Source organism: Propithecus coquereli, unplaced genomic scaffold (assembly GCF_000956105.1).
Source record: "Propithecus coquereli isolate 6110/MARCELLA unplaced genomic scaffold, Pcoq_1.0 Scaffold10, whole genome shotgun sequence".
Taxonomy (NCBI): domain Eukaryota; kingdom Metazoa; phylum Chordata; class Mammalia; order Primates; family Indriidae; genus Propithecus; species Propithecus coquereli.
Genome location: NW_012133858.1, coordinates 927,237 through 942,891, shown reverse-complemented (window position 1 = coordinate 942,891; position 15,655 = coordinate 927,237). Strand labels below are relative to the sequence as shown.

Genomic DNA, 15,655 nt, shown 5'->3' with positions numbered 1-15,655 from the left:
AAGGGAATGAAATGATGTGTGTGTGTGCTCAGCGGCTGGCAAGAGAGTCTTAGTGCATCACACACAGTGTAGAGCCTCATAAATCCCCTCTAACTGGGAGAAGGTTTCGTTATGGTTTGTTGAAATTTGGAATCACAGAGGTCAGAAAAAGATGAAGGGGTTCATGTTTAACATCCCGTGTCCCTCCCGACACGCATCCAGTCTCCTCAGAGAGGAGCAGGCGGCCTCCGGGTGCGCAGCAATCTGCTGGCGTCCTCCTCTCCCTGCCCGGCTCCAGTTACAGCCGCTCAGGTGAGTGACATGGAGCTTGCTGTGTGTAGTAGTGGTGTGTGTGTTTGTGTGTGTGTGTGTGTGTGTGTGTGTGTGTGTGTGGGTGCATACATGCGTGCATGATGCCTCCACAGGCACTGCTCCTATTTCTGGCTGGATAATATCTAAACAGCAAATGGCCTCTGAATCCAGGATGGGGACTGTTTGCAAGAGTTCTGTCTTTGCCTTCCTCAGCCTCACGTATACGCTTTCCGTCCTTGTGTCCTTCGTGGTCAGTGCCAGTGAGGCAAGCCAGGAAACACTGCCTTCCCTCCTTGGGCCTGGGAGGCTCTTAGCAGGACCCTCTGCTGCTCTCACTGCCCAGCCCAGAGCAAAGCTGTGGCTGGAGAATTAACAGCAAAAGCAGCAGCACCATCAGAGGCCCCGTAACACTTTTTCCTGCATTAGCTGCTGTCTTGCTCCTCGTCAAGAGCTTTGCTGGCTCCTCTTGCAGAGGCTCAAACCCCTTAGGGACACTCCAGAAAGGAGGCACGGGGTAAGGTGTTTTCTTCTTGAGCCCTCAGAGGGGCACTGCTCTTTCTGTCTCCCTCCCCAGCTCAGTTCTCCTGGCTGTCAGTCACGCACAGAGCTGGCCCCAAACGGAGCTGGGATGCAAGTGAAGGTGGGCTGTACTTTCCCTTTTCTCTACATTTTGTTTTCCGCCTTCCAAAAGTGGTTACTTTTGCCCTGGAATTAACTCACACTAAGAAACCAGAGGATGTAAATGTTCTGCATTCCCTGGGTACCAGGGCAACAGTTAGCTCAAGGGAAAAGTAAACCAATAAGCACCTTAAGTTGCTAGACTAGTTCTATTAAAGGTGGAACTCAGGTCCTGCAGCATTTGGGTAGGATTATGTCAGGGGTGGGGAGTTTGGGGGAGGGTATCCCATCTCAGTGTGATAAACTGCAGCCCCGAGCATGGGGGCAGGGAATGAGGGTCTAGGCCCAACACTGAGGTTTCCCAGCTCTGCAGACTGTCGATTTGCTCCCTCTGCAAAGGCAGGCAAGATCTTACAGTCTGTGGTTGGGGGTAGGAGCCTGTTCGTGGGGACACAGAGTTAGAGCCTCCATCGGCAGGTAAGAGCTGAAGGTTTACACTACAGTGGTGCTTTCCAAGGTTTTCCAGGAGCCGTGGAACTACTGTGTATGTGTAATTGGTAATGGTGCTTTTGCCAACTCATGAGAAGGATTAAAGTAGAGGCAATGAAGACACATTTAAAAATTATGTGTGATCGTAAGACTTAAGACAATTAAAAACAAAAATCACAGATCAAAAAAAATAAATTTAAAAAATAAAAATGTTGCTAATGCCTATAAAAGAAAAAGGGGGTTTTTCCAGGGTTCCTGAAAAGCAGAGTGACTGATACTGTGGGACATGCAGACCACGATACAAAATCATCAGCAGCCTTGAGCTCAAAATCTTTGACAGGCTTTTGCTTTCTTATAAAAACTCATTCATATTTTGTATTTTTATATCCTAATATACTAATGCCTGATATTAAAATGTTTTAAACATCTTATTGCCAGGAGAAAAAAAAATCTACTAAACAAATTCTTACTCTGCCTCTCCTTTGGCCTATGTAGCTTCTGGCCGTATCTGTCGGGCGCCTGCAGACACGAGCTAGAGAAGCACAGATCTGGAAAATATTCAGTAGGGTCACTCTCAGGTGTCTCCCCTCTGGCTTCTCTGCACTGAAACCTTCTGGACTTGCAGTAGTGGAGGGCATGCTCACCCCCGGCTGGAAAATCTTCATGGCAGGGAGAGTCTTCTTCTCTCTCTCACCCCTCACCTGGCACTCCCTGCTTCCACCTCCCCCACTGAAAGCCAAAGCATTGTGCTTGGTTAGGAAGAGACCGTCCATCAGAATTGGTCCAGGGAGACAGCTCTAGGGAGCAGTAAGTTCTTACCACCAGAAGGATTTTCCTGCTGGACTTCATGATGCCTACAATGCCTAGAATAGACAGACAGAAGAGGCAGATGCCGACAAACATGCCAATCCAGGCTGCCCCGTAGATGTCATCGTTGTTGGTGGCTTCAAGCAGTGGGTAGAGGCTGTTCTGGTCGGATACAAAGAAGATGCACTCTGCAGTCAGGGCGATGCCGCACATCTGGGGGCAAGCCAAGGGGGGGCTCTGTCAGGCTGGCAGCCAGGAATGCAGCTTTGGGAAAGGGGGTGGAGGGTGGGGTGGGGAAGAGAGACCGACTCCCTCTCCTGCATAGGCTTTACACAACTGACTTAAACACCCCCTTGCCAGGAAATGAAACAGCTACTTCCATCCTGCTAATTGGTTGCATGCCTTCTTCTACGTGTCACCCTGTCTATTGGGAAAAGACCCAGACAATTTCAGACCACCGATAATGTCCCTGGGGCATGAACCACTCAGATGATGCCTTCTTATAGGAACATAATCCCTCACCCCCACGGTCTCACCACCCAAATTCCTGGGTTGTAATATTTGAACTAATCCTGGTCATATTTATCAGTTAGAGCCAGAAGGAACATTGGTGGGTATCCTTCCCAATGTCTGTATTTTATAGATGAGGAATCTTGGCCCTGAAAGGTGATGACTTGTCCAGAGTCACATGTGAGTTAGAGGCACAGCTGGACCAAGAGCCAGCTCTCCTGACTCCCAAACAAGTGCTCTCTCACCCCACCATGCCCACACAGCTTGGCATCTGAGCCATTCTCACTGGCCTCTGTATGAGGAGAACAAGAAGATGCAAACATCTGCCTTCAGTAACCTTAACCAGAGTGTCATGGAAGTCAAGCCAAGATAAAATAGGAAACACCAAAGCGTGTGTGTGGTCGGAGTGTTTGGACACTGACCATGGCATATGTGACTCTTTTTAGATGCCTGTGTTTTGTTTTGTTTTTTGACACAGGGTCTTGCTCTGTAGCCAGGGCTGGAGTGCAGTGGTGTCCTCCTAGCTCACTGCAGCCTCAAACTCCTGGGCTTAATCGATCCTCCCACCTCAGCCTCCCAAGTAGCTGGGACCACAGGAAAACCCCACGACGCCTGGCTAATTTTTCTATTTTTAGTAAAGATGGGGTCTTGCTCTTGCACAGGCTGGTCTCAAACTCCTGAGCTCAAGCGAGCCTCCCACCTCGGCCTCCCAGAGTGTTAGGATTACAGGTGTAAGCCACCATGCCAGGCTAGATTACTACGTTTTAAAGTTGGGAGGGCAATGTCTATTTTTTTAACTGTGATCTTTTGACATATTACATAATTAAATATAATTACTTATATAGTTAAATTCTATCTAGCATATTTATTAACACATTTCTTAAAATGAAGAAAGGTATAGGAAGCCAATAATTATAGCATTATTGTCTTTCAAACACTCACTTTTGATTAATCTAGAATCACAATTATAGGAAGAGCAGAATTTCCTGAGAAATACTCACTACTTACACCAATAATCACATTTCCAAAAATCAGCAGGCCCTGGAAGCAACGAACAGTGGAGTCATCTTTGGCCATCTTCAGGATTTTCCACAAGCTGCAGTCACAGTTGAGAACACTGTAATGTAATGGGAGCAGGTGACAAATGCTGCTACAGTTTCCATACCATGACTAAATCATGCCATTGTGTATGTTGCCTTCCTGTGTCCCAAAGCATCCAAACCAAAGTCATACAATCATTTAGCAATGGAGAAAATTTGATTATTGAGCTTGGTAATCATGGAAATTTTATAAAGAAGAAAGAACAAAGCCTTTCAGAGTCTGACTAGTGCCTCTGAGGAGTTCTTGCAGGGATAGAGTGTACAGAATGCATACTTCTGAGTGGTGGACGGAGCCCCGCAAGGGCAAGGAGAGTGGAAGGAGCAGACCCGAAGTGGTGATGGTGGCAGGGCGTGGCACACTGATGTGACGGTCCCTGGTGCAGCCCTCACTGCCCTTGACCAGGGCAAACTGAAACCCAAGGGGTAAACACATGGCCAGTGTTAGTGGTTGGTTCCCATATGCACTGTGGGCTGCTGTTAAAAACCATTATTTTCTAAATATTTTGTTATCCTAAAAAAAATAGCTGGCAAATAAAAAAAGTCCCCTGTCACATAAGAGGGGAAGTGGAGAGAAAAGAGGGACTAGCAGTTACCTACTTCTATGCACCACTCTACCAGGGGCTGTGCATGCACACACCTGATTCTCATAACCCAATTAAGTAGAAAAAGAAAAGAGGTGAGGAAGCTCCATTTTGCAGATCAGGAAACTAAAGCTAAATTGGTAATTAAGTTCCCTGGGGTCTCACAACCTGTAAGTGGCAGAGCTAGGCTGGAGACCTTGGTCTGCGCAACTCCAGAGCCCAAGCACTTCCCTGCAGCCCACACCGACTCCCAGAAACTGTTTACAGGCTTGGCGCCACACACAGCTGAATCCCTCTCATCTCCCTGAGCAGTTTCTGGAAAGAACACAAGAGCAAGTGTTTGGGTCAATCACTTGGGCTTCTGCACTTGAAACACTTTGAGGAAAAACATCCACATCTCTCAACATTTAATTAATTAATTAAATTAATTAACCAATTCATGCTCAAAACCAAAATGTATTAAATGATGCAATTTTTGTTTAGAGCGCATACAAAGATACGTAAGGGAGATTGTTGTGGTCTAGGATTTTATGCCATAGTAAGGAAGCTAAGATACATTCCCAAATAGTTAGAATATGTATGGCAAGACCCTAAATACTGTGGGCGTTCTGAGGAGGGAAGATGTAAGCAGATGTGTATGGTTTTGAGAAATAGAGCGGAGGTGGGAACGTGTGGAGTAAGGTGGGGGCAGGCAACATTCCTGGTAGAGAGAGGGGAGAGTTAGGGAGTGGAGACAGAAGAGCAAGGTGCCACGAGATAGCAAACCAGCCAGTTTGGCTGAAGTCCCTGTTCTCGTGCAGGGAATCGGTGCGAGGGGAGCCTTCTGACTCAGGCCTTGCTAAATTTTAACTTCGTTGTTACACAATAAGTATTAACAACCTTCCAAGTAATCTCATACATCTCTAAATATTTTCTCTTACCTGTTTACCTGAGTAGTTATGGCAGTTTGAATGAATATAAAATGTATGAGCATTTTTGGGTTCAGAATTTGACACACAGTGGACGCTTCGTCAATGTTTGCTGAGGTAATGGAAGAAGAATCTGGGCCATTGTTACAAGATCCTGGTGTGTAGTAGTTTCTGCTGAGAAATACCATTCATTTCTTTCTGCCTAGAAATGTCATCCATTCTCTCCAGCAACCGCTGCACGTTAGACTGAGCAGAGCCTTAGTGCCTTGAAGGGGTTAATGCACAGACTCCCCCGAGGGACAGCCTTACTCAGGGAGCTGGTTGAGTCACATTGTGAAGTTCATTGCTGGTATGTACAGACGTTATCCCTGACCAGTTGGGTTACTATCCAAACTAGAGACACAAATAAATAGACTGTGAAAGGTAGAAGTTCAAATAACAGAAGTGTAGGGAGTAAAGGGCAAATATCTGGAGAGGCCAAATTCAGCACCCTTTTCCACCGGTACTGATTACACACCCGTGTGTCAGGGAGCAGCCTATTAGTGATGAATGGTTGGGCTTAGAGAACAGGAAGAAGGTAATTTCTTCCTTCAAGGAGTTTAAAGTGTGACCACAGCAACATGGACTTGAGGCAAAAATGACCATACCCAGTAGAATAAAGGGGACAAGGAGGGCCATGGAAATGAAGGAAAGGGTTAGGTATAGGCCACCAGCAACGGGGCCTTTCTTGGTCCAGCAAGGGGCTCAAGGGATCCTGAATGAGGAAGATGGCCTGAGTGACCCAATTATGTGACTCAATTATGCCCGACACAGACCTTTCCAACAGGACTCTGCCCCATGGAGTTCAGACAAGGGGAACGGGCAAATGAATTCTCTGTGGGAGAATGGCAGGAGTCAGAACTAGGGTGGAAAATGCAGATGAGAGTAGGAGAAAGAAAGGAAGGTAGGCAGATAGAAGCCTGCTTTGAGCAAAAAGAAAAGCATAAATGGAAGAAACCTAGGCAGGAACATGGTAGGAAATGCCAGGGAGGTGGCCCGGCTGTGGGTTTGGGAAGGCAGGGATATATTGATGGGCAAGACATTCTGAATTTGCTGGCCCTTAAATTTTTTTTCCTTTTTTATTGCGTTATCTTCTTCTCCCTTAGGCCTTTGGCATCAGTGGCACATATTAACTTAGAAAACCACTGCTGTCTTCTGAAATAACAAAATAGTGATGAAAGCTGCCATTTAACGGGCACCTAGAATGCTCTCAGTGCTGTTAGTCACTTTATATGCATCTTCCCAACAGACCTGAGAGATGAGTATTTTTACCAAAATCTGTATTTGTTTCCTGTTTCTGATAAAACAAATTACCATAAACTTAGTGACTTAAAACAACAGAAATGCATTGTCTTACAGTTCTAGAGAGCAGAAGTCTGAAATGAGTCTCTCCGGGCTGCAATCACAGGGTCAGTAGGGCTATGCTCCTTCTGAAGGATCTAAGGGGAGAATCTGTTTTCTTGCCATTTTTGCAGATGAAGAAAAGGAGGCTTGGAGGGATTAATTTGCCCAAGGCCACGTTGCTAGAAAGTGCAGAAGCAGAGATCCAAGCCCAGGTCTGCCTGGCTCCAGATCATTTGCTAAACACTCTAGTTTATAAAGTCCTGCCACATAGCTAATGTTTTCAGTAGAAATGGAAATCTGGAGCAGAGAGAACAGATACATTTTCCCTGCTCAGGAGACATAGGGGTGGGGAACCTGCATCCTCAGGGCCACATGTGGCCCTCCAGATCCGCAAGTGCTGCCCCTCAACCGAATCCAAACTTCGCAGAGCAAATCCCTTTATTAGATCCCTTTATTAAATGGATTCGTTCTGTAAAATCAGTGCAAAGGCTGCACTCAAGGGTCCAGAAGACCACATGTGGTCTCAAGGCCACAGGTTTCCCCGCCCCCTCCCCAAGGCCTTTCCTCACTCACTTTTCCAGCTTCTTATCTCCTTAGTCCCTCAACACTGCACACGTATTTGCACTGCACCCACATGCTTTTCCAGAAAACCTGTGTAGATGGATCACAAACCTGCAGCTCAGCGCACCCACTCTGCCCCAGACCAGAATTCTTGGAAGTAAGAGGGGCAATGTGCAAGTCAACAAGAAAGTCAGCATTTCACAGCCTCTCCTTTGTCACCTGTATGTTATACTAGGTTGGTGTCAGAGGACCTAGAACAGTTGCTACATCCCCCAAACAGCCATAAATGTCAGGAGGGAGCCGAGGGTAGGCTTCCAGTGGCTGATGGTGCAGTCTAGTGGCTGTGGTCTAATGGTGAGCACGTTGGACTTGGCATCAGAATACCAGAGTTCAAGTCCCAGCTTTGTGCTGTCACTACCATGTAGGCTTGGGCAATGTCCCCCTTAGTGTCTACTTCCTCCTTTGTAAAATGGGTAGAACACAGCTTGTTTGATGGGGTTGCTGTGATCACTAAATGAGATAAAAGATGCAGAAAGGGTTGGCAAACGCTAAGATTGCTTAAAAACATAGGAAGTTATTAATTACAATCAGGGGATATTTAAGAAGGGCATGGTTTTGGTATTGGGCTATGTTTTGCTTTATGCACCAGTGACCCCTACGGCACAGAAAGGAGGTTTTAATCCAAGGGCTCCTAGGTTGACAGAAGAAAGGGCCTCCCTTGTGCCTTCCTTCTGTTCACTGCCCAGGGGCTGCTCTGCTGGAGGGGCCTGGAAACCATATACAAAGATACTCATTTGTACTTCTTTTTATTTTCTGCGGATGAATTCATCGGGGAAAAGATCTCATGGGAAAAAGAATAAAACTTCCTAGTTGTGCTTGGAGTGTGGCCAGAGTCAGGTACCAAGCAGCACGTCCACACGGGAGGGCCCTGCTTGCATGCCATCAGCATTCCTGAACAGTTAACACCTGCCTGTGGGCCTGGCCCTTTGGCTTTGGCCAGCTCTGAGGCCTCTGCTGCAGACTGAGGTGATGCAGAGATGACCCCCGAGGTTGTCCTTTGTGCTAGGGCCACTTTTCTCCAGAAATACTCAGATATGACTCTGCTCTGCTTCCCTTTTGCATTCTTTCCTCCTGGTACCAACCTACCGAGGGCTTCCTGCACCTTACTGCAAGAGTCTCCAAAGTAGGAGAAGGCACTTGGGACCCTGTTTTATTTGTCTTTCTAGGTCCATAGTGGCACATTGCCTGACACATACTAGGCACTCGATTATTTTGCTAAATAAAAGGATAAAATGAATAAATAAACGTTTATTTGGATGAATGAGTGAATATACAAGTTAACGATTTGCCTAGAGCTTTACCTCAGAACGGGGTAGAGAGTATGGTGAAGTAGAAAGAATAAGAGCTTTGGACAGACTGGCTTTGAATCTTAGCTCTACCACTTAGTGGTTTTGTGACTCCAGGAAGTTACCTAATCTTATTGAGCTTTATCTAAATGAGTATAGTAATACCTAACTTCAAGGGTTACCATGAAAATTAAATGAGAATATATGTGAAGTTCTAATACAGTATTAGTTACCCAATATTAACTTTGTTTACTTTTGTCTTTCTTTTTTTTTTCTGATGCAGAGTCTTGCTCTGTTGCTCCAGCTGAATGCAGTGGCATCATCACAGGTCACTGCAACCTCAAACTCCTGGGCTCAAGCGATCCTCTTGCCTCAGCCTCCTGAACAACTGTGACTACAGGCATGCGCCACCACACCCAGCTAATTTTTTCTATTTTTAGTAGAGACTGGGTCTCACTCTTGCTAAGCCTGGTCTCGAATTCCTTACCTCAAGCGATCCTCCCACCTCGGCCTCCCCAGAGTGCTAGGATTATAGGCGTGAGCCACCGCGCCTGGCTTTGTCTCAGTTTCTTAATGTAGACAGATCAGAGCTAATAGGCCAGTGATTGGTGAAAGTATCAAAAATCAGTGGCTTAATTTTTTTTTTTAAAGCACCAAACCACATTTTCAAAAAAAAAAAAAATAGGAAAACATGATTTAAATATGATATAAAAATAGATCAAAATGGTGCTTCTCTGGCAAGTGGGGACCCTGGGGTCACAGAGCATCTCCTCACCAGCTCTAAACCTCCAAACCATGTGGCTAGCCCCAGAGTGGTTATAAGCCACTATCTAGAACTAACAGAAAAGAAAGATGTAGGCAAATCACTGAGCTCAGAAGGCAGTTACCCAAGGAGTTAGAGAATACTCAAGAGTCAAGTTGGAAAACCCTGGTCACAATGTGTAAATCGACACTACATAGTCTGTGTGAGTGAGGCCCCCCTAGTCAATGGAAGACTTCTAGGAAAGGTCCCTGAAAAGTTGCAACAGGTGAGTTTACTTCCATAATACACAAGCTGGAGGGATCTCTAGGAAGAGTTGCAGTCCTGGCACAATTAGAGGAAAGGCAACATGATTTCTATAAAAGGAAAAAATCAGTCCTGGCTGATCCTTTAGCGTTCTTTGAAGGCTAATCAATGTACATAGGAGCAGACTAATGAACTTTTTTGGGGTTAAAAAAAGAGAAAAACTTTGATGAAGTTCCACAGCAATGTCTATTTAGAAAAAAAGACATTATGAGTTTGTTGACCTTCCCGGAGAGGACAGGTATGGAGAAAGAACAAAGAAAGACAAATGGTTACTCTTCCACATACAGAACGTAAACTGTGGTGTTCTCTAGGGCCTGGTAGTAGCTGTGCGTTAGCTAGTAACTTGAGTTTTGTCTCTGCCTGCCTGGTAAGGAAGTATTGTAATGGACACCTTGTGATGGTTAATTTTACGAATCAACTTGGCTAGGATATGATGCCCAGTTGTTTGGTCAAATACTAGTCTAGATATTGTTGTAAAGATAATTTTTAGATGTGATTAACATTTAAATCAATAGACTTTGAGTAGATTATTCTCCTCCATAACATAGTGGGCCTCCTCCAACCAGTTGAAGGCCTTAAGAGCAAAGACTGATGTTTCCCAAAGAAACAGCTTTTCTACGTCCAGACTGTAACACAGAACCCCTGTCAGAGTTTTCAGTGGATTTTAGACTTAAGACCGCAGCATCAACTCTTCCCTGAATTTTCAGGCTGCCGACCTGCTCTACGGATTTTGGACTTGCCAGGTCCCACAATCACGTGAGCTAATTCCTTAAAATTCATCTCTTTTTCGGTTTCTTTCTATGTATCCTATTGGTTCTGTTTCTGTGGAGAACGTTGAGTAATATGCTGTCTCAATTTGGATTTATATATTTATTTACTTACTTTTGGAGACAGGGTCTCACCCTGTCACCCAGGCTGGAGAGCAATAGCATGATCATGGCTCACTGCAGCCTCAAACTCCTGGGCTCAAGAAATCCTCCTGCCTCAGCCTCCTGAGTAGCTGGGACTACAGGTACACCACCATGCCTGGCTAATTTTTTAATTTTTTATAGAAACAGGGGTCTCTCTATATTGCCCAGGCTGATCTCCAACTGCTGGCCTCGAGTAATCCTTCTGTCTTGGCCTCCCAAAGTGCTGGGATATAGGTGTGAGCCACCATACCTGGCCCTGGATTTATATTTTTGATAGAAACAAATATAATCACTTTCTGATATCACCTAAGACCATTTTACCCTTTCTTTCCAATTCCCACTGCCAGCCTCTAACTTCTGGCTCAGTTGAATTCAACAATTTCTGTTCCATTCCACACATTGCTTCCAGAATAAACTTTATAATGCAAAGATTCTCAAATTATCCTACAGAGCACAGGTGTTCCATTTACCGGGACAACATATTTTGATGCCAACATTGAATGATTGCAGTCATTTCCTAATTTAAAGAAAAATTACTGACCAATATTCGTCATTTCAAATATCTTCCTCTTAAAAATTTTTCTTAAATCTTGGGTGCTATTACCACCTATCTGTGATAGAATCTAGTTTTTGATATGAATTTAGGCCAAAATGATCTACTTGCTTATTTTAAATTTAGTATATCAACTCTTTGTGGTATTCCACAAAAATAAACATGCCTTCTCAGCGCCAGACACTTAGTCAATCTTGACATCCACCGTCTTAAAACACAGCTCTCAATTTATATCACTTCCCTGCTTAAAAACCTTCAAGGGTTCCCTGTAGACTACATTTAAAGGAGAACCCTAGTTAGCTCCTTCTGCACTCACAAGCTTGGCCACTGGTTCCCTCTTACTTCTCATTGCCAGATGGCTTTACTTGTCCACCCATGCTCTGTTGCTGACTTGTTTCTTTAAATCCAGATTTGCTCCTGTTCTATTCTGATAGACCAGTCTATAGTATTTGGCCAGACTCAACCATTTCATTCTCCATCTGGTCAGTAGAAGAAAGGTTGGACCGCCTGAGATAAAATACAAACTCCTTCGCTTGGATTCAAGGCAGTATCCAACCAGGTTCCCAACGGCCTGCTTGCCATATTCCACTGCCTCCTTGGTGACTATGCTTCCAGGTTGTCCCTCTCTTTGGAATCCCTTCTCCCATTTTTGCCTATTGATCACTTTACCATCTTCTGAAGCCCATCTGAAAAACGTCTTCTTCCCCCCAAACTTCCCTTGCCCAGAATTATCCTTCCTTTCCTGCGTCCCCCTCTCTGCCCTTAGCACATAGCTCTCCAGGGGTGTTGAAACCGTGGTGGATATGTGTCTATGGCTTCTCTTCCCTCCCAGCCTCTGCCACAGCAACCCTTCCTGGAATGTTGTTACCTCTTTCTGTCACCCAAGTTTGTTTAATAAATTATTCTGAACCCACAAAAGAATAGATTGCCATATATCAAAAAAGCCAATTTGACAAAGAATTGCGTTAGAAAGTGAAATTATAAACTCTCAAATGAATTGTTGCATGACACACCTAGAAGTCACTGGCTACACTTTTGGTAGTTTTTGTTTGTCTTAAAGGGTATGTAATTCAGGAGAAATTAAGAAATCGTTTATCCTTGGACAGTTATCGGCCATGTGCCCATTCACAGCATGATAAAATGTCAGCTCTGGCTGCAGACTTAGAGGCTTTGTAGTCAGTCCCCTCATTCACAGATAAGGAAACCAAGGCCCATGGAGAGGACATGACTTGTTCGTGCTCGTTGGCGTATTAATTATTAGCAGAGTTAGGGTTTAAGTCCAGGTCTCTTTACTCTTAAGCCAGCCTTGCATGAAGTTTGTCACTATTCATTCTCCTTTTTTGAGATAGGGAGATGCCACCTTCCTTTATGTCTCTTTAAAATTAAGAGAAACTGCCGGTGCTCTGCCCTTGAGCCTGCCCTTTTCCTTACGAGTTAAGCCAGAAAGGGAGTCACATGAACAAAGCTAGCAAGGAGAAAGCCTTCCACCCTCTCCCTTCATTCAAAGTTTTCCTCATTCTTCAACCTAATTTCTGAAATGCCACAATTAGAGAACTGCTCCTTTTTTCCTGACTAAAATGCAAATACATATAAAAGAGGCACATTAAGTCTCAGGAGCCATCAATGCCAGTGCCTCATTGTGAATGATTTTATCAGATCCTTCCTCATACGGAATTTTCAAAGGGAGAGGGAAGACACCATGAGAAGGAGAGAGACCCAAAGAGAAGATAGAGCCTAAAAAGACAAAGCTCCTGACTCATGATGTGGGGGCTCGGCTCTGGCTCTGTCTGTGGATGGAGACTGAGTCCTGAGGATACGCTGCATGCTCGCTTCCTGCCTTCTCTCAGCAGATGTGAGAGGTGTGTTTCAAACGTGGTCTTCTGAAATTTCCCACGTTATTCTAAAGCACCGCTTCCCTCTCACATATAAGAGTTCTTTAACTGGCAGGGCTTTAAAGGAAACAACTGGGATGAGGTGAATTGAAAAACTAGGAAGGGGCAGAGGGTGGAGTAGCAACTGCCCACGTTAGAAACCATATTGCCTTAGACAGTGTGCAACTCACCTCAAAATGCTTTCTGCGTAAAGCAGTAGTCCCCGTGGGCCCCACCCTGTGGAAAAACTGCCCAGTGGCCTGGCACCATGATGATTTGCTCGAGTTGCTAAACATGCTGGAAGTTCCTTTGCTTTAAGGAGTGCACATTTTTAAAGGCTAGAATTATATTTCTTGATTTTTCTTTCTTGTGTCTTCGTTCAGTTTGTTTTCTCATAAAAATTATTCATATCCAGAGTGTTGATGTTTCCAGACACATTGAATAGGTTTTAAAAAAATTGCTCACTAAACAAACTGATTTTCAAAGCAGAAGAAAAAGAAGTGAGACTCACCCAATAAGCATGAGATCATTTTTTCAAGTTCATTACCTCTTTTCCTCACCCAAGTTTGTTGCACCAGAGAACACACAGACCACACCTCAAACTCTAGCTCATGTTAGAGAAATTTGGATTAACAAAAGAAAAAAAAAAGAGAAACGGCAGAGGGAAAAACCACGAAACACAATATGCTATTGCTTTAGCCCTGACCCTGAAACCCAGGGCAAGAGCAGACAGTTGCTTGACTTAGAGAGGAGAGTCAAGATGGGTGTGAACATTTCAGATGAAGACAATTGCTGGGCTGCTTCAATTTAGGGTAGGATGACTCCCTGGGAATGACATCCACAGCTCACAGCACCTATCAAGTTCTTGTTTGAAAGCTCTAAACCCGTGTTGACAAATACGGTAACTAGTAGCTGCATGCAGCTATTTAAAGTCAAATGAATTCAATGAAATGGAAATAAAACTTCAGTTCTTCAGTCGTTCTAGTTACTTTCAAACACTTGATAGGCACATGTAGTTAGTGGCTATTGTCTAAAACATTTCCCTCCTCACAGAAAGTTCTACTGGACAGCACAGCCCTTGGTTCCTGGTGCTCCCTAACTGATTGGAGTCATCCACTCACCAGAGAGCAAGGATTAAGCTAAGCAACGGCTCAGGTGCACTCAACTGTGTGAGGACCTTGGGTGTGGGAGGTGGCGGTGGGATGCCCAGGCCCAGGGCAGGAATGCCACGGAGAATCCCTGGGGGAGGTGCCATGAGGGTGCCGTGCCTCCTCCCCATCGTGGTCTCTGTCCCTGTTAGGGAATGGTGGCCCGTCAGGTCTGTGGCAGCCTGCATGGCCATCGGGCCCAGATTCCAGAGCAGGCTACAGCATATTCTAGGGCTGACTGGTGTTTGCTCTGGTTAAGAATGTAAATGGGAAACGTCAAAAACAAATTTAGAGATTTCATTTTTTCTCTTGACTAAATGGTGTCTACGGTCACCTTAGCACCTAAAAGTCCGTGATTCGTCCCAGGTAGTTAAAAAAGATACGTGAGTTGATTTCTAAGACTATTGCAGCACAAAGCAAAAACAGTTGATTGTAGCAGAAAGCAAAATAAGAAAATTTTCTCTTCATTGAGAAGGTTAATAAAAAGAAAAGCCATTGTTTCACTAAGTTTTAAACCTATATAACCTAAGTTTTATAAATAATTGAAATATTATATACATAAAACCCAAGTGAGTTCTTTCCTGTCATGCTTAGCAACCTTACTCAGGCAAGAAGCAGTCAATAAACATTGTCTTTAATTAAAAGAAAACAGTTAAAATAATAAAAATTCTTAAATGTCTTAAGAATCTTAAAGCTAATTAGAAGTGGGGTTTTAGGCTCATAAACATGAACATAGAATGTAAATGTGGAATAATATTAGCATTATTTGAAACAAATTTGTATTTTGTGTAAAAATGTTAGAACAAAAATTATCTTTATGTTTTGCAGATCCTGGTGGATCTAACTGGCAAAAAGTAAAAATAAATTATGTAAAAATAACATTGTGTAGATGAAGCTAATTTGTGGACTTATTTCAACTGACACGTTTGTTAAGCACGACCGCTTGCAGAGAAGAACGGTGAGTAAACTGCCTCACACATTCCATTCCAAGTTGGCACGACCAAATGATCTCTGACAAGAAGACCAGTAAACTGCTAGGCTAAGGGACAGATTATTAAGAAAGACCACGATCCATTTCCTTAAATTTTCTTTTGCTTTTCTGACTCCACAAGGGAATCGAGGGTCTACAAAGGTGTGTCTATCTGATTCAATCGGTGATATAGGGTTTCTCAGGGTTCTCAGATTGTTTCCTTGGTGTTTCTGTGTGGAAATTTGAGGTTGAAATCAGGATGGCTGCGTAACACCTCTAGAGCTTTAATCTCAGTTCTGAGAACAGGACATATATCGAAGGTTTAAAGGATGTAATCTGTACAGTTCAAAGTAAAAGAGAACAGAACAGTCACAATATCCTAAATTACAAAAGATGACAGACTGTATTAGTCAAGAACACAACTTCTTCCCCCTTCCCTCTCAGACCGCTAACTTCCCTTCCAGGAAAGCAAGGCAGGCACTGCTCCCCTGCGGAGTGAAACCAGTCTACTCACCCAGCCCTGGCCTCCTCCTGCTGGAGCT

At 44.3% G+C, this 15,655-nt stretch overlaps 1 protein-coding gene across 1 annotated transcript in view; it reads right to left on the bottom strand.

Moving 5' to 3' along the window:
* Positions 1-15,655, bottom strand: part of UPK1B (uroplakin 1B) — a 28,136-nt gene extending 12,481 nt beyond the window's left edge. Inside the window, exons 1-3 of the mRNA XM_012639480.1 lie at positions 15,628-15,655; positions 3,724-3,832; positions 2,218-2,418 (exon numbers count right to left, since the gene is read on the bottom strand). Of these exons, the coding sequence (XP_012494934.1) occupies positions 2,218-2,418; positions 3,724-3,792 (270 nt within the window). The 5' untranslated portion in view covers positions 3,793-3,832; positions 15,628-15,655. The remainder of the gene's footprint in view (positions 1-2,217; positions 2,419-3,723; positions 3,833-15,627) is intronic.